This window comes from Pongo abelii, chromosome 2, assembly GCF_028885655.2.
Source record: "Pongo abelii isolate AG06213 chromosome 2, NHGRI_mPonAbe1-v2.0_pri, whole genome shotgun sequence".
NCBI lineage: Eukaryota > Metazoa > Chordata > Mammalia > Primates > Hominidae > Pongo > Pongo abelii.
In genome coordinates, this window is record NC_085928.1 from 179,690,634 (window position 1) to 179,708,710 (window position 18,077).

The 18,077-nt window shown below is 41.1% G+C and overlaps 2 protein-coding genes and 1 non-coding gene across 6 annotated transcripts; 1 reads left to right on the forward strand and 2 right to left on the reverse strand.

The window, feature by feature from the left end:
- Positions 1-3,632: 3,632 nt before the first annotated feature.
- Positions 3,633-15,445, reverse strand: ACTRT3 (actin related protein T3). 4 transcript variants are annotated; one of them, XR_008524047.1, is made up of 4 exons: positions 15,040-15,255; positions 12,609-13,542; positions 10,485-10,547; positions 3,633-6,411 (listed from the first exon to the last, which is right to left on the reverse strand). XR_008524047.1 is itself a non-coding variant. In XM_054552978.1 (3 exons), the coding sequence occupies exons 1-2, from the start codon at positions 15,237-15,239 to the stop codon at positions 12,624-12,626; spliced, it is 1,119 nt and encodes a 372-aa protein (XP_054408953.1). In that variant the 5' UTR covers positions 15,240-15,255; the 3' UTR covers positions 3,633-6,411; positions 12,609-12,623. The 4 variants fall into 4 exon arrangements, 3 of the variants coding, with proteins under 3 accessions (XP_054408953.1, XP_054408954.1, XP_024100624.1); XM_054552978.1 differs by lacking the exon at positions 10,485-10,547; XM_054552979.2 differs by lacking the exons at positions 3,633-6,411; positions 10,485-10,547 and adding an exon at positions 10,797-11,348.
- Positions 8,229-10,279, reverse strand: LOC112132745 (uncharacterized). Its single transcript, XM_024245284.3, has one exon. The coding sequence runs from the start codon at positions 10,079-10,081 to the stop codon at positions 9,647-9,649; it is 435 nt and encodes a 144-aa protein (XP_024101052.1). The 5' UTR covers positions 10,082-10,279; the 3' UTR covers positions 8,229-9,646.
- Positions 15,446-17,956: 2,511 nt separating the features above from the next.
- On the forward strand, positions 17,957-18,029 carry TRNAV-AAC (transfer RNA valine (anticodon AAC)). Its single transcript has one exon. It is a non-coding gene; the product is annotated as a tRNA-Val (tRNA).
- The last annotated feature ends 48 nt before the right edge of the window (positions 18,030-18,077 follow it).

Genomic DNA, 18,077 nt, shown 5'->3' on the forward strand with positions numbered 1-18,077 from the left:
CATGCTTCCTGTGTTGTAGAGAACATTTCCTTCTAGGACAGGAGCCACCCTAACCTCTCTTCTAGGACAGTGCCACAAAACAATTATTTGGTAAGATAGCAATCGTATAGCAGTCATGCCAATTTTCCTGCATCAGTTAAGGTACTTTTGAGTGAAGCAACAAAACCCCTGATGCTAACTGGCTAAAACAATCAAGGTGATTCATCAGCTCATGTATTTGAAAAGTCTAAAGGCAGGGCAAGCTCACGCATTTTGGAAAGTCCAAAGGCAGAGCTCCACCTCTCTTTCTCTGTGTTTCCCTGGGCTTTGCCCTTCTTTGTGAGTTGACTCTGTCCTCAAATTGGCCTCCCTCTTAGTTGCAAGTGACTGATAGGAGCACCACTAGTTACTAACGTCTTCATTCCCATTAAAGGGGAGGAAACTCTTACCTCACTCAGCCATTAAACTGAAGTTCAGCACTTTGTTCTGAGAAGCCATCCCAGAACCAATCATGATGGCAAGAGAGAGGGGATTAGAACCATCCTTGGATACAGGTAAGAGTCAATCCATCCTACCTATGATGCATGGCTGCAACTGAATGCAGGAGGAGAGTGTGATGCAGGAGAGGCACCATCATGTATGTATCCAGCCTCTGCATTGATACTCTTGACCCCCGTGACTTAATACTACACACACACACACACACACAACTCTGAGAAACAGACTCTGTGTCTTTAGCCATTATCTCTCTCCCTGCCATCTTTACCTCCTGCTTTATCAAAACTTTTGGCAGGGAAAGCAAGGCAGGAAAGAAGATGAGGAAAGATAAGACAGAGAAGATATAATATGTCCTTCATTTTAGTAGTAGAAGGACTCTGGAAAAGATTGAATGATTCAATCTGCATAGCTACTCAAGTTTGCAGCTGTGGTCAGATCTAGTCCTGTTGACAACCAGATATACATAGTGATCAAGATAAATTCTATTTTGGGAAATTCCAGAAGAGAAAGTAACATAGGTAGATTACCCAGAGGTTCTATACAAGTCTGGACAATTCTCTTTCAAACCAAATACTACCCTTTGGGTTACTGATGCACTCTTAGTAATTAAGTAAAGGAACAATCTAAAAACATAAAAAATTTTGTGCATAATTATTCACGATAGCAGTAAAAAGATTGAAAACAAGTTAAATATTCATCCGTAGGTGAAGTGTTACATAGATTATGATACATCCATTAAATGGAACATTAGGCAACAATATTAAATAACGGTTCTGAAGGCTCTGTAATAACATGGAATAATATTTATAATTTATTACTAAATAAAAAAGCAGAATTTGACATATAATTGTCTAAAATATATACATCAGGTATAAAATATATACATCAGGTATAAAGAGAGACTGGAAAGAAATGTACCAAATAATGACCTAAATTTTAATTTTATAACTGAAAAACATTAGAAGCACTATTAATTACAGATATCTACTTAGCATTTGCCTCTGTGCTGGTGAAATCATAGTTACAATTAGCTGGTCTGTTCTCTGCCCCAGCAGCGCTCCATCATGCATTCAACAAACAATTATTGAGCACCTGTTATGTACTAGGCACCTGGGATCTGTCAATGAACTCAATGACTTGGGTTCTGCCCCTATCCTTATAACCCAGTGAAGAACACAGATAAGCAAATAATTTATTGCAAATTAGGAAAACATGTTATAAAGGTAATCAACAGAAGATCATAAGAGAAGGGGTAACCTGCTTCAAAAGGGGGTCAGAGAGGATTCTGAGGAGGTGGTATCTAAGTTGAGACTTGAGGAGGAGAGAAGGGGCCAGGAACTACAAGTGCAATTTAAGCAGAGAACCCAGGATGAGAGCTTGGTACAAAGGAGGCTGGTGTGGCTGAAGCACGGTGCAAGAAGAGAAGAGGGTATATTAGTTTGTTTTCACACTGCTGGTAAAGACATACCCGAGACTGGGAAGAAAAAGGGATTTTATCAGACTTACAGTTCCACATGGCTGTGCATGCCTCAGAATCATGGTGGGAGGCAAAAGTCACTTCTTACATGGTGGCAGCAAGAGAAAATGAGAGAAGAAGCAAAAGTTGAAACCCCTGATAAACCCATCAGATCTCGTGAGACTTATTCACTATCACGAGAATAGCATGGGAAAGCCTGGCCCACATGATTCAATTACCTCCCCCTGGGTCTCTCCCACAACACATAGCAATTCTGGGCAATACAATTCAAGTTGAGATTTGGGCGGGGACACAGAGGGGTAAGCAGTGGGCCAGATTATACAAAGCCTTGATAAGAATTTTGGATTTTATTCCAAGTGCAACATGAAGCCACTAAAGGGTTGTGAAGAGAAAAAACATGGCTCAGTTAGCCTTTTAATAAGATCACTCTAGTTTCATTGTGAAGAATGAATTGGTAATGGGTGTGAGGCAAGATAAGAAGTGGAAAGACCTGTCAGGTCTTTGTAGAAGATGGTGAACTGGGCTGGGGCAGTGGCTCACACCTGTAATCCCAGCACTCTGGGAGGCCAAGGCGGGTGGATCACTTGAGATCAGGAGTTCAAGACCAGCCTGGCTAACGTGGTGAAACCCCATCTCTACTAAAAATACAAAAATTGCTGGGCGTTGTGGCACGTGCCTGTAATCCCAGTTCCTTGGGAGGCTGAGGCAGGAGAATCACTTGAACCCGGGAGGTGGAGGTTGCAGTAAGCCAAGATCACACCATTGCACTCCAGCCTGGGCAACAGAGCAGGACTCTGTCTCCAAAAAAAAAAAAAAAGATAGTGAACTGGATTAAGGAAGTGGCAATGAAGCCAAAGTGGGAGGATCACTTGAGGCCAAGAGTTCAAGACCAGCCTGGGCAATATAGCAAGATCCTGACTCTCAAAAAAATTATTTTAAAAATTAGGCTGGTGGTGCACATCTGTAGTCCATTTCTCGCCTTTTTTATGATATTGTCACATTAATCTTGTAACTGAAAAAATTAGAAAGCATTATTAATTAGATTACTTAGCATTTGCCTCTGTGCTAACTCCTGGGCTCAAGTGACCCTCGCACCTCAGCCTCAGGGTGTGAGCTATGTCACACCACTGCACTCCAGCCTGGGCAACAGAGCAAGACCCAATCTCAAAAAAAAAAAAAAATAGACCAGAGGACACGGCGGGGTGCGGGGAGAATGAGACATCAGCAATGGTGCCCAGAAGACTGGTTTGAGCTACTGGGTGTAGCAGTACCATTTACAGAAAGGGGAAAGAGAAGAAAAAATAGATTTGGAGGACAAAATGAAGAATTTAGTAAATTTAAATAACATGAGACTGCACCATATAATTTGCTTATAGAATTTCTCTCTCCAGGAAGACCTTTAAGGATGAGGAATATATGTTTCACCTTTGAAGTCTCAACACCCTGAACAATACAACATGTTGCAGACTAGGTATTTAGTGTTTGTTAAATGAACATCACAACTTTGCAAGTGGTTCATTCATTCCAGTATAATAAGATTCCAGTTATTGTGAAAAGCCATTTAAACAGTTTTCCTTACCAAGGAAAAGTTGATAGATGAGTAATTATTCTTTAACTTAAAAAGAGAATGAAAAACTGTGTGATTTTTTTAAATTATTTTTTGTTTGTTTAGTTTTCTGTAAAGTAAAATAGCAGTTAAAAGCTTAAATGTGTGTGTTTACATTCTTGGGCCTGCTACTGACCTTCTTCAAGTGATTTTACCTCCCAACGTTTCAGTTTCTCCATTTGCAAAAGGGAGATAATGGTGGTTGCCTTATCTCACAAGGATGTCATGAAAATAAGTCAGATAAATTGCTTTGCCCTCCTTGGAGAGGGGCTCTAGAAAGTAAGCACTATTAGATATGATGATGAATACCCACAACTTCAAAGATATTTTTAAATTGCCCCCCCGCCGCCCCCAAGTCTTTGAACATGTTAAGCCTATGAATAGCACTGGGTTAGGTGTTTATATATTTCTGGCAAGCTTTCACCTCTTGTTAAAGCAGTAAATGGTCTTTGAACAAACGTATTTCTCATTCTTTGATAACTATGCTTCCTTGTTTGTACACTTGAAAGATGATTATAATCTGGCATATGAGGTCAAGTTGAACTCCTTGGTGCCATTACAGTTCAAATGTGGCTTTAATTGAGTTTTTCTTCCATGGTTGAAAATAAGTCACCCAGTTCACTTTAGCAAACTACTAGCATTTTTTAAAAAGATTGTGGGGAATGTAACTGTTTTTGTAACTGATATGTATAATGTTTTTCATTTTAGTTATAATGTCCTCATTGATCACACCAAAAAGTCAGTATTTGCATTTCTTCATTATTGCATTTTTCTGTTTTCCTTAAATTGTTTTTAATAACTATAATTATGCCTTTTAACACTTATATAGACAGCCATAGCACACACATAAATATCACCAAAGTGAAAACCTAGAGCCCCAAGACAAAAAAAAAAATGATAGTCAAACATCATCTAGAGAAAGAGTCTAGCTGCAGGTGTGCATCAAGTTCATAATTGGTGTTATCTTAAAAATTCACAAACCATTAGCACTTCCACCCTTCTCCATATATCTCTTAACTACATACCCAAGTCAAAACCACTTCCTGCCGGAGTAACTACAACATACCCATCAGAGCGCTGTAAAATCATTACTTGCAAAGTAAAGAGTAAGACAGACTTCTCCTCTCATTAATACCAGTTGCTGTCATATACATTACTCATATATTCTCACCACAACCACCCTTCAAGGGAAGTCTTAGTACATCCGGTTGACACATGTGGAATGTAAAGTTGGGTGACTTATGCTAGATTCCCTCAGCTAGGTTAGAACAGGGTAAAAGTACAGGACCACAATAATATCCTTATTTCAATGTCTTCCTGTTTCCTTTTTATATCAAGGAAGAAATGAGAATTTGAGGCAACACAAATGAAGACCATATATACTTTGATACCTTCCTAGGAGGGGAGATATAAACCAGAGTAAAGGACAAATATGGGAAAAGTTGCCTCATTTCCACCGAGTGATGGTGGAACCCTCTTCACATCCCATAAAGACTGACAGAATGGACACTGAAAAACAGGCCCACCCCTCAGGCAGAGCCACTGGAAGAAATACCCTAACTCCTATACGTGAAGGATTAGCACTACTATTTTCAGAATATTATTAAAATTTAATTTTGAAATTTCTCTTTAGTGATATTCCCAGAAACCTATAAAAGATACCACCAGTGTAAACTCCTCTCATATACATTTATTTTGAGTAGGCCTTAAACTGGTAGGATGGTCCAAACCCTCACCCTTCTAGGGAAAGCATTCAGGAATGCTTAAATTTGCCTAGGCCAAAGGTCGCAAATTAATAGCCTATAATAGACCAGATTTTATCTCAAAAGGTTTTTTGATTGGCCCATTGCAATGACTTCAGCTATCAACAACCTAAGCTAGGAGGTCCCCAGGCCATCCTTACATCTGACAAGCTGCCTACAAATTTAGGGGTTCCCACTACCCCTTCAAGTTTCATAATTCAGTAGAATGACTTAGATAACTCAGGAAAGTGTTATTTTGGTTTTATTACAGTTTTATTATAGCAAAAGGATGTTTATTAGTTATTATTTATGGTTTTATTATAGCAAAAGGATTCAAATCAAAACCAGCCAAAGGGAGAGACACATAGAGTGAGGTCTGGGAGGGTCCCAAAAAGAAGGTTCCATTGTCCCTCTCCTCATGTCCTCAGGGACACATTTTCCTCCTAGCACACTGAGTACTGCCAACCACAGACGTTCATCCAAGCTTCAGTGTGTCCAGAGTTTTTACTGGGGCTTCATTACAGGCATGATTGGATGAATCACTAATCATACAGCTCAGACATGTGGCTCCAAGTTTCTCAAGAGGTTGGGCTAGTATCATGGGGCCCAAAGCCCCAACACTCTAATCACATGGCTGACCAACCCCCAGTCATGAGTCATCTCGTTAGTGTAAACTATTGGGTCTAGTCCAAGAGGCCTACCAAGAAAAGACACTCCTACCATTCTTGGTGAATTCCAAGGGTTTACAGGCCACTTCCCAGGGTTCAGGAACAAAAGCCATCCAAATTCTTCACTATGAACTTATATAATATTTAAATTTTATTTCAATTTAGCTACCAACATTCTATAATCAGTGGTGTTGACATAAAAATCTGAATTTTTGTCTTCTCTTGCAATACTGACAACTTTAGGCTCAATTTCTGTAAGACTGCTGCCTCCTTAAAAAGGGATGCTCATTCTCCCCACCATCTCTATAGTCTTCATTTTCTTATTCCCGGTGTGATTCACTTCTTTGTTTCCTTTCTGTCCACTGCAGACATTTAAATTTGCATATCCTGGGCTAATTCTTGGGTATTTTCGCTGTTTTTACTTCCATCACATATTATTACCTTAAAAGAATGAACATGGAAGGAATGACAGTTACCTTGTGTCACTTCATTCTCATCTTAGTTTAAAACCACTCCTCCCTTACACTTTGTATGAGGGTGGGTGCATGTGTACACACGCTTGTGCCTGTGCCATCTATTTGTCTCTTAAGTCTTGAGCCAGGCTAACATGGAATTTTTGACTGCAGAACCAGGACAAGCTGCATTAAAACTCAATGTCATCCTCAGAGTCAAAACCCATAACCAACCCCGGACCTTACAAAGGAAGTCCCTCATTCTGAAGGACAAAAGAAAAAGCATGTTTCTCAGTATTTTTAAAGCTAATGCTTCCTTCATAAGCATAAAATTCTCACATCCTTCTTTACGTGAAATACAACCTAAGTAACTGAAAATAAAGAGAACAAGTATCGTCATTTGCAAACTTCATATACCCTTTCTCTCATTATACCCCTTTCAGAATCACTGGTTTAAATAATATAAAAGGCATGAAACAAGCCCTAAGTACCTCAGGAACCATGTGGACATCTGTAGTCTCTCTCAGATACAGCTGTCACATAGACCTTGAAGTACAGTCAACCCTCAATATTCACAGATTCTGTATTTGTGGATTCACCTAGTCACCGAAATTGTTTATAATCTCAAAAGCAATACCTGCAGTGCTTTCACAGTCATTCATGGGCACGTGCAGAGCCCTGAAAAGTTTGATTTCCCCAACACATAGGTTCCCTTTTGCCTTTGTAGTCCAAAAAGGACACTATAAACAAGTGTCCTATTTCTGGTCTATTTAATGGCAAGTTTTTCACATTTTTATGCTTTTAGTTAGTGACTGTGCTGTTTAAAATGACCCCCAATCATAGTGCTTAAGTGCTGTCTAGCGTTCCTAAGCACAAGAAAGCTTTTTCTGATGTGACTTACAGAAAAAAAATACTTGTGTTAGATAGTCTTCATTCAGGCTTAAGTGATAGTGTTGTTGAATATGAGTTCAATGCTAATGCATCAACATACTTTAGGATGTCTTTAACAGAAACACACACAAGATTATGTATTGATTCTTTGACGAAAATGTTGTGACCGAATGTTCCCAGAAACCTAATCCCGTAATTCCTCTGGAAGCAATGGTTCAGTATTCACTAATCCAGTGTTCACAGAGGCTTCACAGAATGTAACTACTGCAAATAACTAGAATAAACTGTACTTGTAAAAAAGTGAAACACACACAGCACAAAATCACATCAAAGAGTGTTGGGGCGGGAGTGGATGTGGGGTGGAAACCAAGGTTACAACCATTAAGGAGGTTATTTTATTTTAAATCAGAAAGTGACGATGGAGTTAATGCTAGCCATCTGTCCCAGGTTAACCAACAAAGACTTTGCAACACAGTGAACAGAACACTGGACTAGAATTTGGGAAGCCTAGCTTCTGGTCACAACTCCGCAAAAAAATTAACTTAGGCAAGTAACTAAAACCCCTCTCCGCAGCAGTTTCTTCATCTGCTAGTCACTCAAATCGGTGGCAGTAAGTCACTTTTGCCATAATTACTATGTACAGAAAATTTTCACATAAATTATCTCACTGGATGACCTGTATGGTCATCCAGGATGACTGGCCGTCTTTACCCCAGAATTATATAACTTAATCATTTTACCAAAAAGAAACAATATATTGAAGTTTATAATACTAAGAATTGTCCTTTGGACTGTTTGTAATAGACATGTCAGAGGGAGGACTTCAAATATGAGCTAGAAAACAACTATGGACTTATTTTTAAATTGAATGTATTAAATCACTATTTTCTTTTTAAAAATGAAAGAAAAACATTCCCAGTCTGTGGCCATTCTTGCTTCACGGCCCTGCACCACCACAAATGTTGTAAATGTGGAGAAGCAAAAGTACCACTAGATGGAGTAAGAACAAAAGACATGCATTTCTCTGTAGTTCAAGGAATCCCCGCCCTTGAAAAAGGGATCTTAATCCCCGCACGGTGGCTCACGCCTGTAATCCCAGCACTTTGGGAGGCAGAAGCGGGCGGATCACCTGAGGTCAAGAGTTCGAGACCAGCCTTCCCAACTTTACTAAAAATACAAAAAAATTAGCCGGGTATGGTGGTGTGTGCCTGTAAACCCAGCTACTCGGGAGGCTGAGAGAAAATCGCTAGAAACCCGGGAGACGGAGGTTGCAGTGACCCAAGATGGGGACACTGCACTCCAGCTCTGTGTGACAGAGTGGGACTTCGTCTCAAAAGAAAGAGAAGAAAAATTGATCTTAGATCACCTTGAGTAAAGTGAGGCTTACTGAAGCTGAGCTACTTCCTCAAGACTCTAGACAAGTTCTTGGCAAAATCATTCCTTACTTTTCCACAAAACCATGCTGATAGGAAAAGTATTTTTCCTTATTTAGAGAACATTACCAGCAACAGTGGACTCTAGAGGTTTTTTTACATTTCTTAATTCTAATAGCGCTAAGAAATGTATCTGCTAGACAATTCCAGGGGACCTACTTTAGGTAATAGGTTAAAAAGCTACAAATATACACGTTCATAAATTTACCGACATGGTCTTGACTACTGACTCTTTCAATCATCAGGATTCAGGCTATCACCCTAAAGGTGGGCCTTTATATACACACCCCTGGCTGCTCTCTCTCTTGGCAACTTCCCCCAGATGGCCCTAAGGAATTGAAGGTATGGATTTGGAACCGAATTACCTTGTCGTGATAAGTGGGCAGAATGGCCTGTTTGTTTCTTTCAACCTAGTGGGCCATCAGCTTATTTTCTTAAAGGAAATCAGAGCCAGTTCTTGTGGGAGACTGCCGGCTGGGAGGGTTGGGGGGGTGTGGAATAAATTTCTTTTCCGTCTTTCATTATGCCTAGTGTTCCGTTACTGGAACGCTAAGCTTGTGGGGGTTATATCCTACCGCTCAAGGTCATCGCCAAGGTCTAATTTTTCAAAAAAGAAACTTGTCACCTCCGGCATAAACCGATGACCATTAAAGGAACACAACTTTCAATGTTCATTTAGATCTTCTAATTAAATATTCATTAAATGTTAGATGATCTCTCAAAATAAAATCACTGCTCTCCCACACCCGATTGAGGGGACTGGTCCAGATCTACTTTGGGAGAAGCAAAAACCTCAACAAAATCTGCAGAGCAGGAACTAAGTTGTAATACAACCATAAAAGGCAACAAAAAGCGGAAGACGGGAGAACCCACGCAGGAACGGCTCCAGGCAACCCCGGCTCACTGCCCATTCATTTTGGCCAAATTTGGAGGTGCCTTCACGTCTCCTGCCAATTTGCAGCACACTGGCCCAGTCAGGTTTGGGGGTTCACAAGCCCCCACTGCCGGCGAGGGGTGACGGATGCGCACGATCGGCGTTCCCAACAGGAAAGCGAACTGCATTGTGTGAGCCGAGTCCTGGGTGCACGTCCCACAGCTCAGGGAAGCGCGCCGCGCGCGGGAACTCGCTCCGTTCCTCTTCCTGCGGCCTGAAAGGCCTGAACCTCGCCCTCGCCCCCGAGAGACCCGCGGCTGACAGAGCCCAACTCTTCGCGGCGGCAGTGGGTGCCTCCGGAGAAGCCCCGGGCCGACCGCGGCCTCCAGGCGGGGTTCGGGGGCTGGGCAGGCGACCCGCCGCAGGTCCCCGGGAGGGGCGAACGGGCCAGCAGCTGACATTTTTTGTTTGCTCCAGAATGAACGGTGGAAGGCGGCAGGCCGAGGCTTTTCCGCCCGCTGAAAGTCAGCGAAAAAAACAGCGCGCGGGGAGCAAAAGCACGGCGCCTACGCCCTTCTCAGTTAGGGTTAGACAAAAGATGGCCGCCACCCCTCCCAGGCCCACCCTCCGCAACCCGGTGAGCTGCCGGGCGAGTCGGCTTATAAAGGGAGCGGCCGCCGACCGCACGGATTGGCCAAGCTGACTCTCGCGGCTCTCGTGAGAGTCACTCTCTCGGGCGGGCGGGTGAGGGGGGAACGGGAAATTAAAGTTCCATTTCCGGCCAGTAGGAAGGACGCTGCCCTTCCGCACGTCCGGGAAAGGCTTTGCGTCTTTACTTCCGACCTTCTTTAAAGGTGAAACTACCTTGAGGTATCAGAGGGCCTTTCTTCCATCCTCTGCAGACCAGACGCGGTTCACCTCGACTACCTTAAAAATTGAATTCACAGGAAGATTTTAGGGCCTAAGACACAGAACACTGATTCCTAGTTTTGATCATCACATTTTTTGGAGAACTTTGTGAAAATAGATTCTCAGGCAGCACTGACTAAAGCAGAATCTTGTCTCGGCTCAGTGGGATGCGTCCGAGTTGCTACCCTGCCCCCTTCTTAGAATGCCTTCTCCAGCCTCTCCTTGAGCAGAGGATGGCTTTAATCAAGTGTACTACATTATTAATCTTAAGAACTGAATCTCCCTTTTATTAGGAAAGAAAGGCGTTTCAATCATTGACTTTGCTTTAAAGTAGTGCTGTGTCTTGATGAGGTAAAAAGAGGGGAGTAATCCACCATAAATTGTAACGATTTTTTTTTTTTTTTTTTTTTTTTTGAGACAGTCTTGCTCTTTCGCCCAGGCTGGATGGAGTGCAGTGGGGTGATCTCGGCTCACTGCAACCTCTGCCTCCCGGGTTCAAGCGATTCTCGTGCCTCAGCCTCCTGAGTAGCTGGGATTACAGGCGCCTGCCACCACGCCCAGCTAGTTTTTGTGTTTTTAGTAGAGACAGGGGTTTCACCATGTTGCCCAGGCTGGTCTCGAACTCCAGGGCTCAAGCGATCCACCCGCTTCGGCCTCCCAAAGTGCTGGGATTACAGATGTGAGCCACCGCATCCGGCCGCGAATTTTTATAATGGCCAGTATAGTGCAGTTTTACATGTAAATGACAGGATGATCTTAAAAGTTTTACTCGTGTTCAGTTAGATAAACTCCGTGGAGTTGTCGCTGTCGGTCCTCGATCTGAAAGAAAAGTAAAATCTCTCTCTCTCCATCTCTTTCCCTCCTCTCTCCCCCATCCCCATTTTCTTTCATAGCATCTGCCAGGTTGTAAAGTTTTTTAAGGACAGAATCTGACTCCTGTTTTTAGCACTATTGCATTTAGCACAGTATCTTACATAGAGTAGATGCTAAATGCTTTGAGTTATATGTCAACACTACCACCATTCTCTTAGCGTCCCACATTATCTCAAACCCTTCTTTCCCCTTCATATCTAAGTAGGCACTAAATCTTGTCAGTTTTCATAGTTTCTTTTTTTAAATTCCTATTGCTTATAATCTTGAGTACAAGACTTGGCACTTTATATCTGGACTAGTAACTTTCTAACTGATCATCAAATCTCCAGGGCCTTCCTCGTTCAATTTATTCTCCAAACTATCACCACATTCATCATAACATATTTTCCTTATGGCTCCTGCTTTTAAATCTTTAATTTCTCTCCTTTGCATATTGGATATTTAGCACTTTAAGCCTTTCAGTCCCTGGCCTTCACTTAACCTTGCTAGTCATAGTGCTTGTTCTGCTCTATATGAGCTCTTGACTTGAACAAAATCAGTCTAAACTAGGCGTGGTGGTGCACACCTGTGGATTCAGTTACTTGGGAGGCTGAGGGCAGAGCCCAGGAGTTGGAGGCTGCAGTGAGCTATGATTGCACTACTGCACTCCAGCCTGTGACACAGGGCAAGACTCTGCCTCTAAAACTAAATAAATGAATAAATACATACATAAACAAAAATTTTAAAAACAAAATCAGTCTATTAAACATGCCCTGAATATGCTTTGTTCATTCTCATCTTTAGCAACTTGTTCATTTTAGTATGCTTGCCTGGATATCTGCCCTCCATCCCAATGCCACCCCTTCCAGGATGGCATACCTCTGCTATGGAGTCTCTTTCCTCACCTTCTTTCCCTAAACTTCAATAAGCTTAAATCTTATCACTCATTTGGCACATAGCATATTGTACCACAAATGCTCTCTTCCAAGGGAAATATAAGCTCACCAACGTCAAGTTATAGAAGAAACACTATGGGAAACATTATTTTAACTTGGTTCTACTCAATAGACATCTGTTCTTGAGCTTCACCATTATTCTCCCCCGAACCCATTATAGAAATACAACAGAAATACTGGCATCCCAATAGTTGAAGTACTTTCTCTTCTCCCAGAAACATATAATATCCAAAGTTTTCTGTCACATATACTCAAAACATTTTCTTCTAACCATTTTATCGGTATTTCAGAAGCATCTTTGGTGTACTATGTTGGGTCCAACTTCTTTAAATTCTGCAGCAGTGATCCACATGTCCTGGAAGGCAGACAAGGATGCAAGAATAGAACCTCCCATCCACACTGATATTTTCCTTTCTGGAGGAGCTATAACTTGCACAGCGGTGTTGGCAGGAGCCACCTTTGCTATATCCTTAACTAACCGCTTGTCTAAACCAGGGAAAGAGGTTGATCCCCCGGCAAGGATAATATTGGAAAAGAAGGAATTCCTCAGGCCTGTATCACATTTCATTATGCTGCTGAAGCATATCTTATCAATGCCAGGGGCCTCAAGGTTCATATGACATGGACAGAAGAGGGCCTCTGGACAAGAAAAGAGCTGGTCATGGAGCTGGATGACCTTCCCATCAGGTAGTTGGTAAACTTTCTCTAAACAATCAGGTTTCTTGGCCATTTCCTCTTCGTAGTTCATTGCCACATAACAAAAGGTCTCCTTGATGTCTTCAACAATCTTTCTGTCTGAAGCACTAAGCAACATGATACCATGGTTCTTCATTAGCACCATGAGGTAGTTGGTGAGGTCAAAGCCTGCCAGATCCAGTTGCTGCACACCATGAGGCAGACAGTAACCCTCAAAGATGGGCACACTCTGGGTAACCCCAGCACCTGAATTCAGCACAAGGCCAGTAGTGAAGCCAGCAGCAAAGAGAGCCAGCACAGCCTGGATGGACATATAGAAGGCAGGAACACCCAGATGCTCAAAAAACACTTCCGTGATCTGTTGCCGGTTGGCCAGTGGGTTCAGCGCTGGCTCAGTAATCAAGACTGGGCCATCACATGGCTTCAGCTTTAGGTTATAGTCATAGATATGCTTCCACATGATCTCCATGTCCTCCCATGAAGTAATGAGACTACGCTCCACTGGGTAACTGTAGGGAGAGCAATAAGATCAATGACAGCTTTTTATTTTTCTAGTTTCTATTGTCTTCGACCCTCAGTTAATTCCCCGCGTTTATTACCAATATCCCCTTATGGGCAATAACTGCCACAGCCTCTCACAGAAGGTAAGTGTCAGCCAAAATTAGCACAGCTACTTACCTCTGCAATTTTTTTTTTTTTTTTTTTTTTTTTTTTTTTGAGACGGAGTCTTGCTCTGTCACCTAGGCTGGAGTGCAGTGGCGCGATCTCGGCTCACTGCAAGCTCCGCCTCCCCAGTTCACGCCATTCTCCTGCCTCAGCCTCCTGAGTAGCTGGGACTACAGGCGCCCGCCACCACGCCCGGCTAATTTTTTTGTATTTTTAGTAGAGACGGGGTTTCACCGTGTTAGCCAGGATGGTCTCGAACTCCTGACCTCTTGATCCGCCCGCCTCGGCCTCCCAAAGTGCTAGGGTTACAGGCGTGAGCCACCGCGCCCGGCCTACCTCTGCAATTTTTGTTGCTTTCCATTTTCTCTGTCCTCTAGAAGTTTGTGACTTTTAAAAAATTGGGAAATGTCCACATTATAGTATAGTTTAAATGTCAATTGAAGAGAATAACCCAAGTGACAAAAGGAACCATGAGTTAATATTCTTAAATGTATTCGTTCGATAACTTTATACGTTTTAATACATTTGTATAGCCAGAGAGAGCAAAATGTTCAGTTTTTAGATGTGTGGTACCCTTGGAGATTTGTGGCCCGCGCGTTTGTAGTAACTCCAGCTGGATGGGGCTTTCCAGCTCCCGGCTTTCTTATCCTTTCTGTCCCCATTGCGCACCTCCTTTGGGGTCCTTCCCTGCCCCCCGACAACACCCCCAGTCCCCCCACCCCCAGCCACCCCAGCCCCACCCCCCCAACCTTACACCCCCACCTCCCCAGCCCCACCCCCAACCTCCCCAACCCCACCCCCTAAGCCACCCCAGCCCCACCCCACAACCTCCCCAGCTCCACCCCACAACCTCCCCAGCCCCAACTCCCCCACAACACCCCCAGTCCCCCCGCCCCGCCAACCTCCCCAGCCCCACCCCACCCCAACCTCCCCAGCCCCACCCCACCCCAACCTCCCCAGCCCCACCCCACCCCAACCTCCCCAGCCCCACCCCACCCCAACCTCCCCAGCCCCACCCCACCCCAACCTCCCCAGCCCCACCCCACCCCAACCTCCCCAGCCCCACCCCACCCCAACCTCCCCAGCCCCACCCCACCCCAACCTCCCCAGCCCCACCCCACCCCAACCTCCCCAGCCCCACCCCACCCCAACCTCCCCAGCCCCACCCCACCCCAACCTCCCCAGCCCCACCCCACCCCAACCTCCCCAGCCCCACCCCACCCCAACCTCCCCAGCCCCACCCCACCCCAACCTCCCCAGCCCCACCCCACCCCAACCTCCCCAGCCCCACCCCACCCCAACCTCCCCAGCCCCACCAGCCTGCTGGGAGAAGGAGGTACCTGATGGACAGCGAGCTCCTCCAGTCCTGAGCTTGGTCGCCTACGCAGAGTTCTAGCCAGCCCTGGGCCGCGCGGCTCTGGCCCTTGGCGCGGCCGATAATGTTCGGATAGATAAACTGGGGCTCCCGGCACCCAGCCACGCCCGCCTTGATCACTCCCGAGCCGTTGTCGATCACCACCGGTAGCTGGCAGTGGTTCATGCCGCCGCTGCTGCCGCTGCCTCCTGTCTCTGGGCCGCTCTAGCTACGGGCTTGGCCGAGGCCGAGTGCCTGGAACGCCGCGTCACAGAGGCCCCGGCACGGCCGGGTGAGGCCAGAGTCCTGGGGGCGCAGGCGGGGGGTCGGGAGGGCCCCAGGCAGAAGGACTCGCTGGACGCACCGTGCTCCTCATGTCACCGCCCGCTATTGCTTCTCGCAGGAACTGGGCCACCCCAATCCCTGGAATCCCGGAATCCCAGTGTCAGGAAAACCCGACTTTCCCATCAAAAGATTCAACTCTAACCCTTCACAAGTGCATTTCTCAAATACCCAGAAGAGCTATAAAAGCAGTTTTATTTTCCAAAGCCACTGAATTCTGGTTAACTGGTGGCGGTTTCGGGGAGTTCTAGAATTCGCCCTTGAAACTGGGGAAAAATGAGACTTAGGAAAAAGTTGTTGCAGGAAGGGAGGCAGTGTCTGCTTCTGAAATGTTAAACTTCTAAAATAAGGAGAAAAATGCTGGAATTTAAATGAGTTTTAAGTACGTTTATTATTGTTTCTGTACCTTGGGCAATGCTTTGTTGTGTTTCTTCCTGTGATTTCCAAGCAAAATCTACGCAATTAAAACAAAATAGTAGTTCCTCGCTTAAATATGTAAATAAATATAAATTTATATGTATTTATATAAATATATAAATACATATAAATTTATATATAAAATATTAAAATTATATAATTTATATAAATATATATTATATAATTGTATAAATATATATGTAAATATATATTTTATATCATATATATCTTTTATATCATATATATCTTTCATATATAATATATCTTTTATATCATATATAATATATCTTTTATATCATATATTTTATATCATATAATATATATTTTATATCATATAATATATATTTATATCATATACATTTTATATCATATATATATTTTATATCATATATAATATATTATATTATATATATTATATTTTTATATATTTTTTATATATTATATTTTATATATTATATTTTAAATATTATATATTTATATCTGATATAATATATATTTTATATCTCATATATATTTTATATATTATATATTATATGATATAAAGTTTATAATATATTTATATAAATATATTCATATATTTAAACAAGGATAGAAATCGAAATATATTTATATTTATATATGTATAACTATATATATAAATTTATATATATAGTATAAATGTATCTATAAATTTATATTTATATATTATAAATATATAAACTTATATATTATAAATATAAATATACACATATTATATAAATATATATAATTTATATATAGAAATATAAATTATATATATTTATATATAATTTATATATTATATATAATTTATATATTATATATAAATTATATGTAATATATAATATATAATTTATATATAATTTACATATTATATATTATATAATATATAATTTATATATTATATATAAATTATATAATATATATAATATATAATTTATATATATAATTTATATATTATATTTTATATATTATATAATTTGTATATATAATTTATATATAATTTATATATAATTTATATAATTTATATAATTTATATATAATTTATATATAAATTATATAATTTATATATAAATTATATATAAATTATATAATTTATATATAAATTATATATAAATTATATAATTTATATATAAATAATATATAATTTATATATAAATTATATAATTTATATATAATATATAATTTATCTATATAATTTATATATAATTTATGTATTATATATAATTTATCTATATAATTTATATTATATATAATTTATCTATATAATGTATATATTATATATAATTTATATATAATTATATATAATATATAATTTATATATTATATATAAAATTTATATATATAATTTATATATATAATTTATATATATAATGTATATAACATATATATAATTTATATATTCATATTTATAAATATAGATCTACATATATAAATATAGATCTATATTCATATATAAAATATAAATATATATATTTCGATTTCTATCCTTCTGGTGTAATCTGCAAGCCTCATTCCCTATCTCGATTTTTATGCTGACGGACGTGCCTGCCTTTTTGCAGGAAAAGTGAAGTTTATCAGGTCATATGAAATTCAAGTTTGGAAAAATTTGAAGGTACATTGCATGTCAATAAACGCATCTTGGTGTCTGATTCTGTATACCCTGTAGAGAATTTTAAAACAAGCCGTCAATTTAGAACTTCTGCTTGGTCTTCGGAAGCAAAAGGAGGAAATTCAAAAGTAATTTTACACGTCCTTCCACCAGAAGCTGAAAGGATGGCTTTTTCGCGGCTGAATAACGAAAGGCCCCTGCTTCGCTGCGGACTCTGAGCAGCTCAACCCGCGGAAAGGATGTGTAATAAAACGCCTTTCCCGGGAGACAAAAAAAAAAGGGCACCCAAAGCAAGGGCAACTCGGGAGTGCCTGGTTTCTACCGCGATACCCGGGCGCTTTGGAAGAAAGTGCATGCAGATTGAAGCTTTTGAAATGGTTTCAGCACGGTTCAATTGCGCATGGGCTATTTTTCCTTTTCTGTTTTTTTCTCTAAATACATTATATTCATTCCTCTCAATTTGGTAATAATTTTTTGAGAATTGCGAATTGACACATACATATCAAGGACTTTACAAGCAACATAGTACAGCTCGGTTTCCGTAGTGTAGTGGTTATCACGTTCGCCTAACACGCGAAAGGTCCCCGGTTCGAAACCGGGCGGAAACAACCTGTAGCTCATATTTCTGTTTTTCTTCTCCTTCGTTTAGAAGAAAG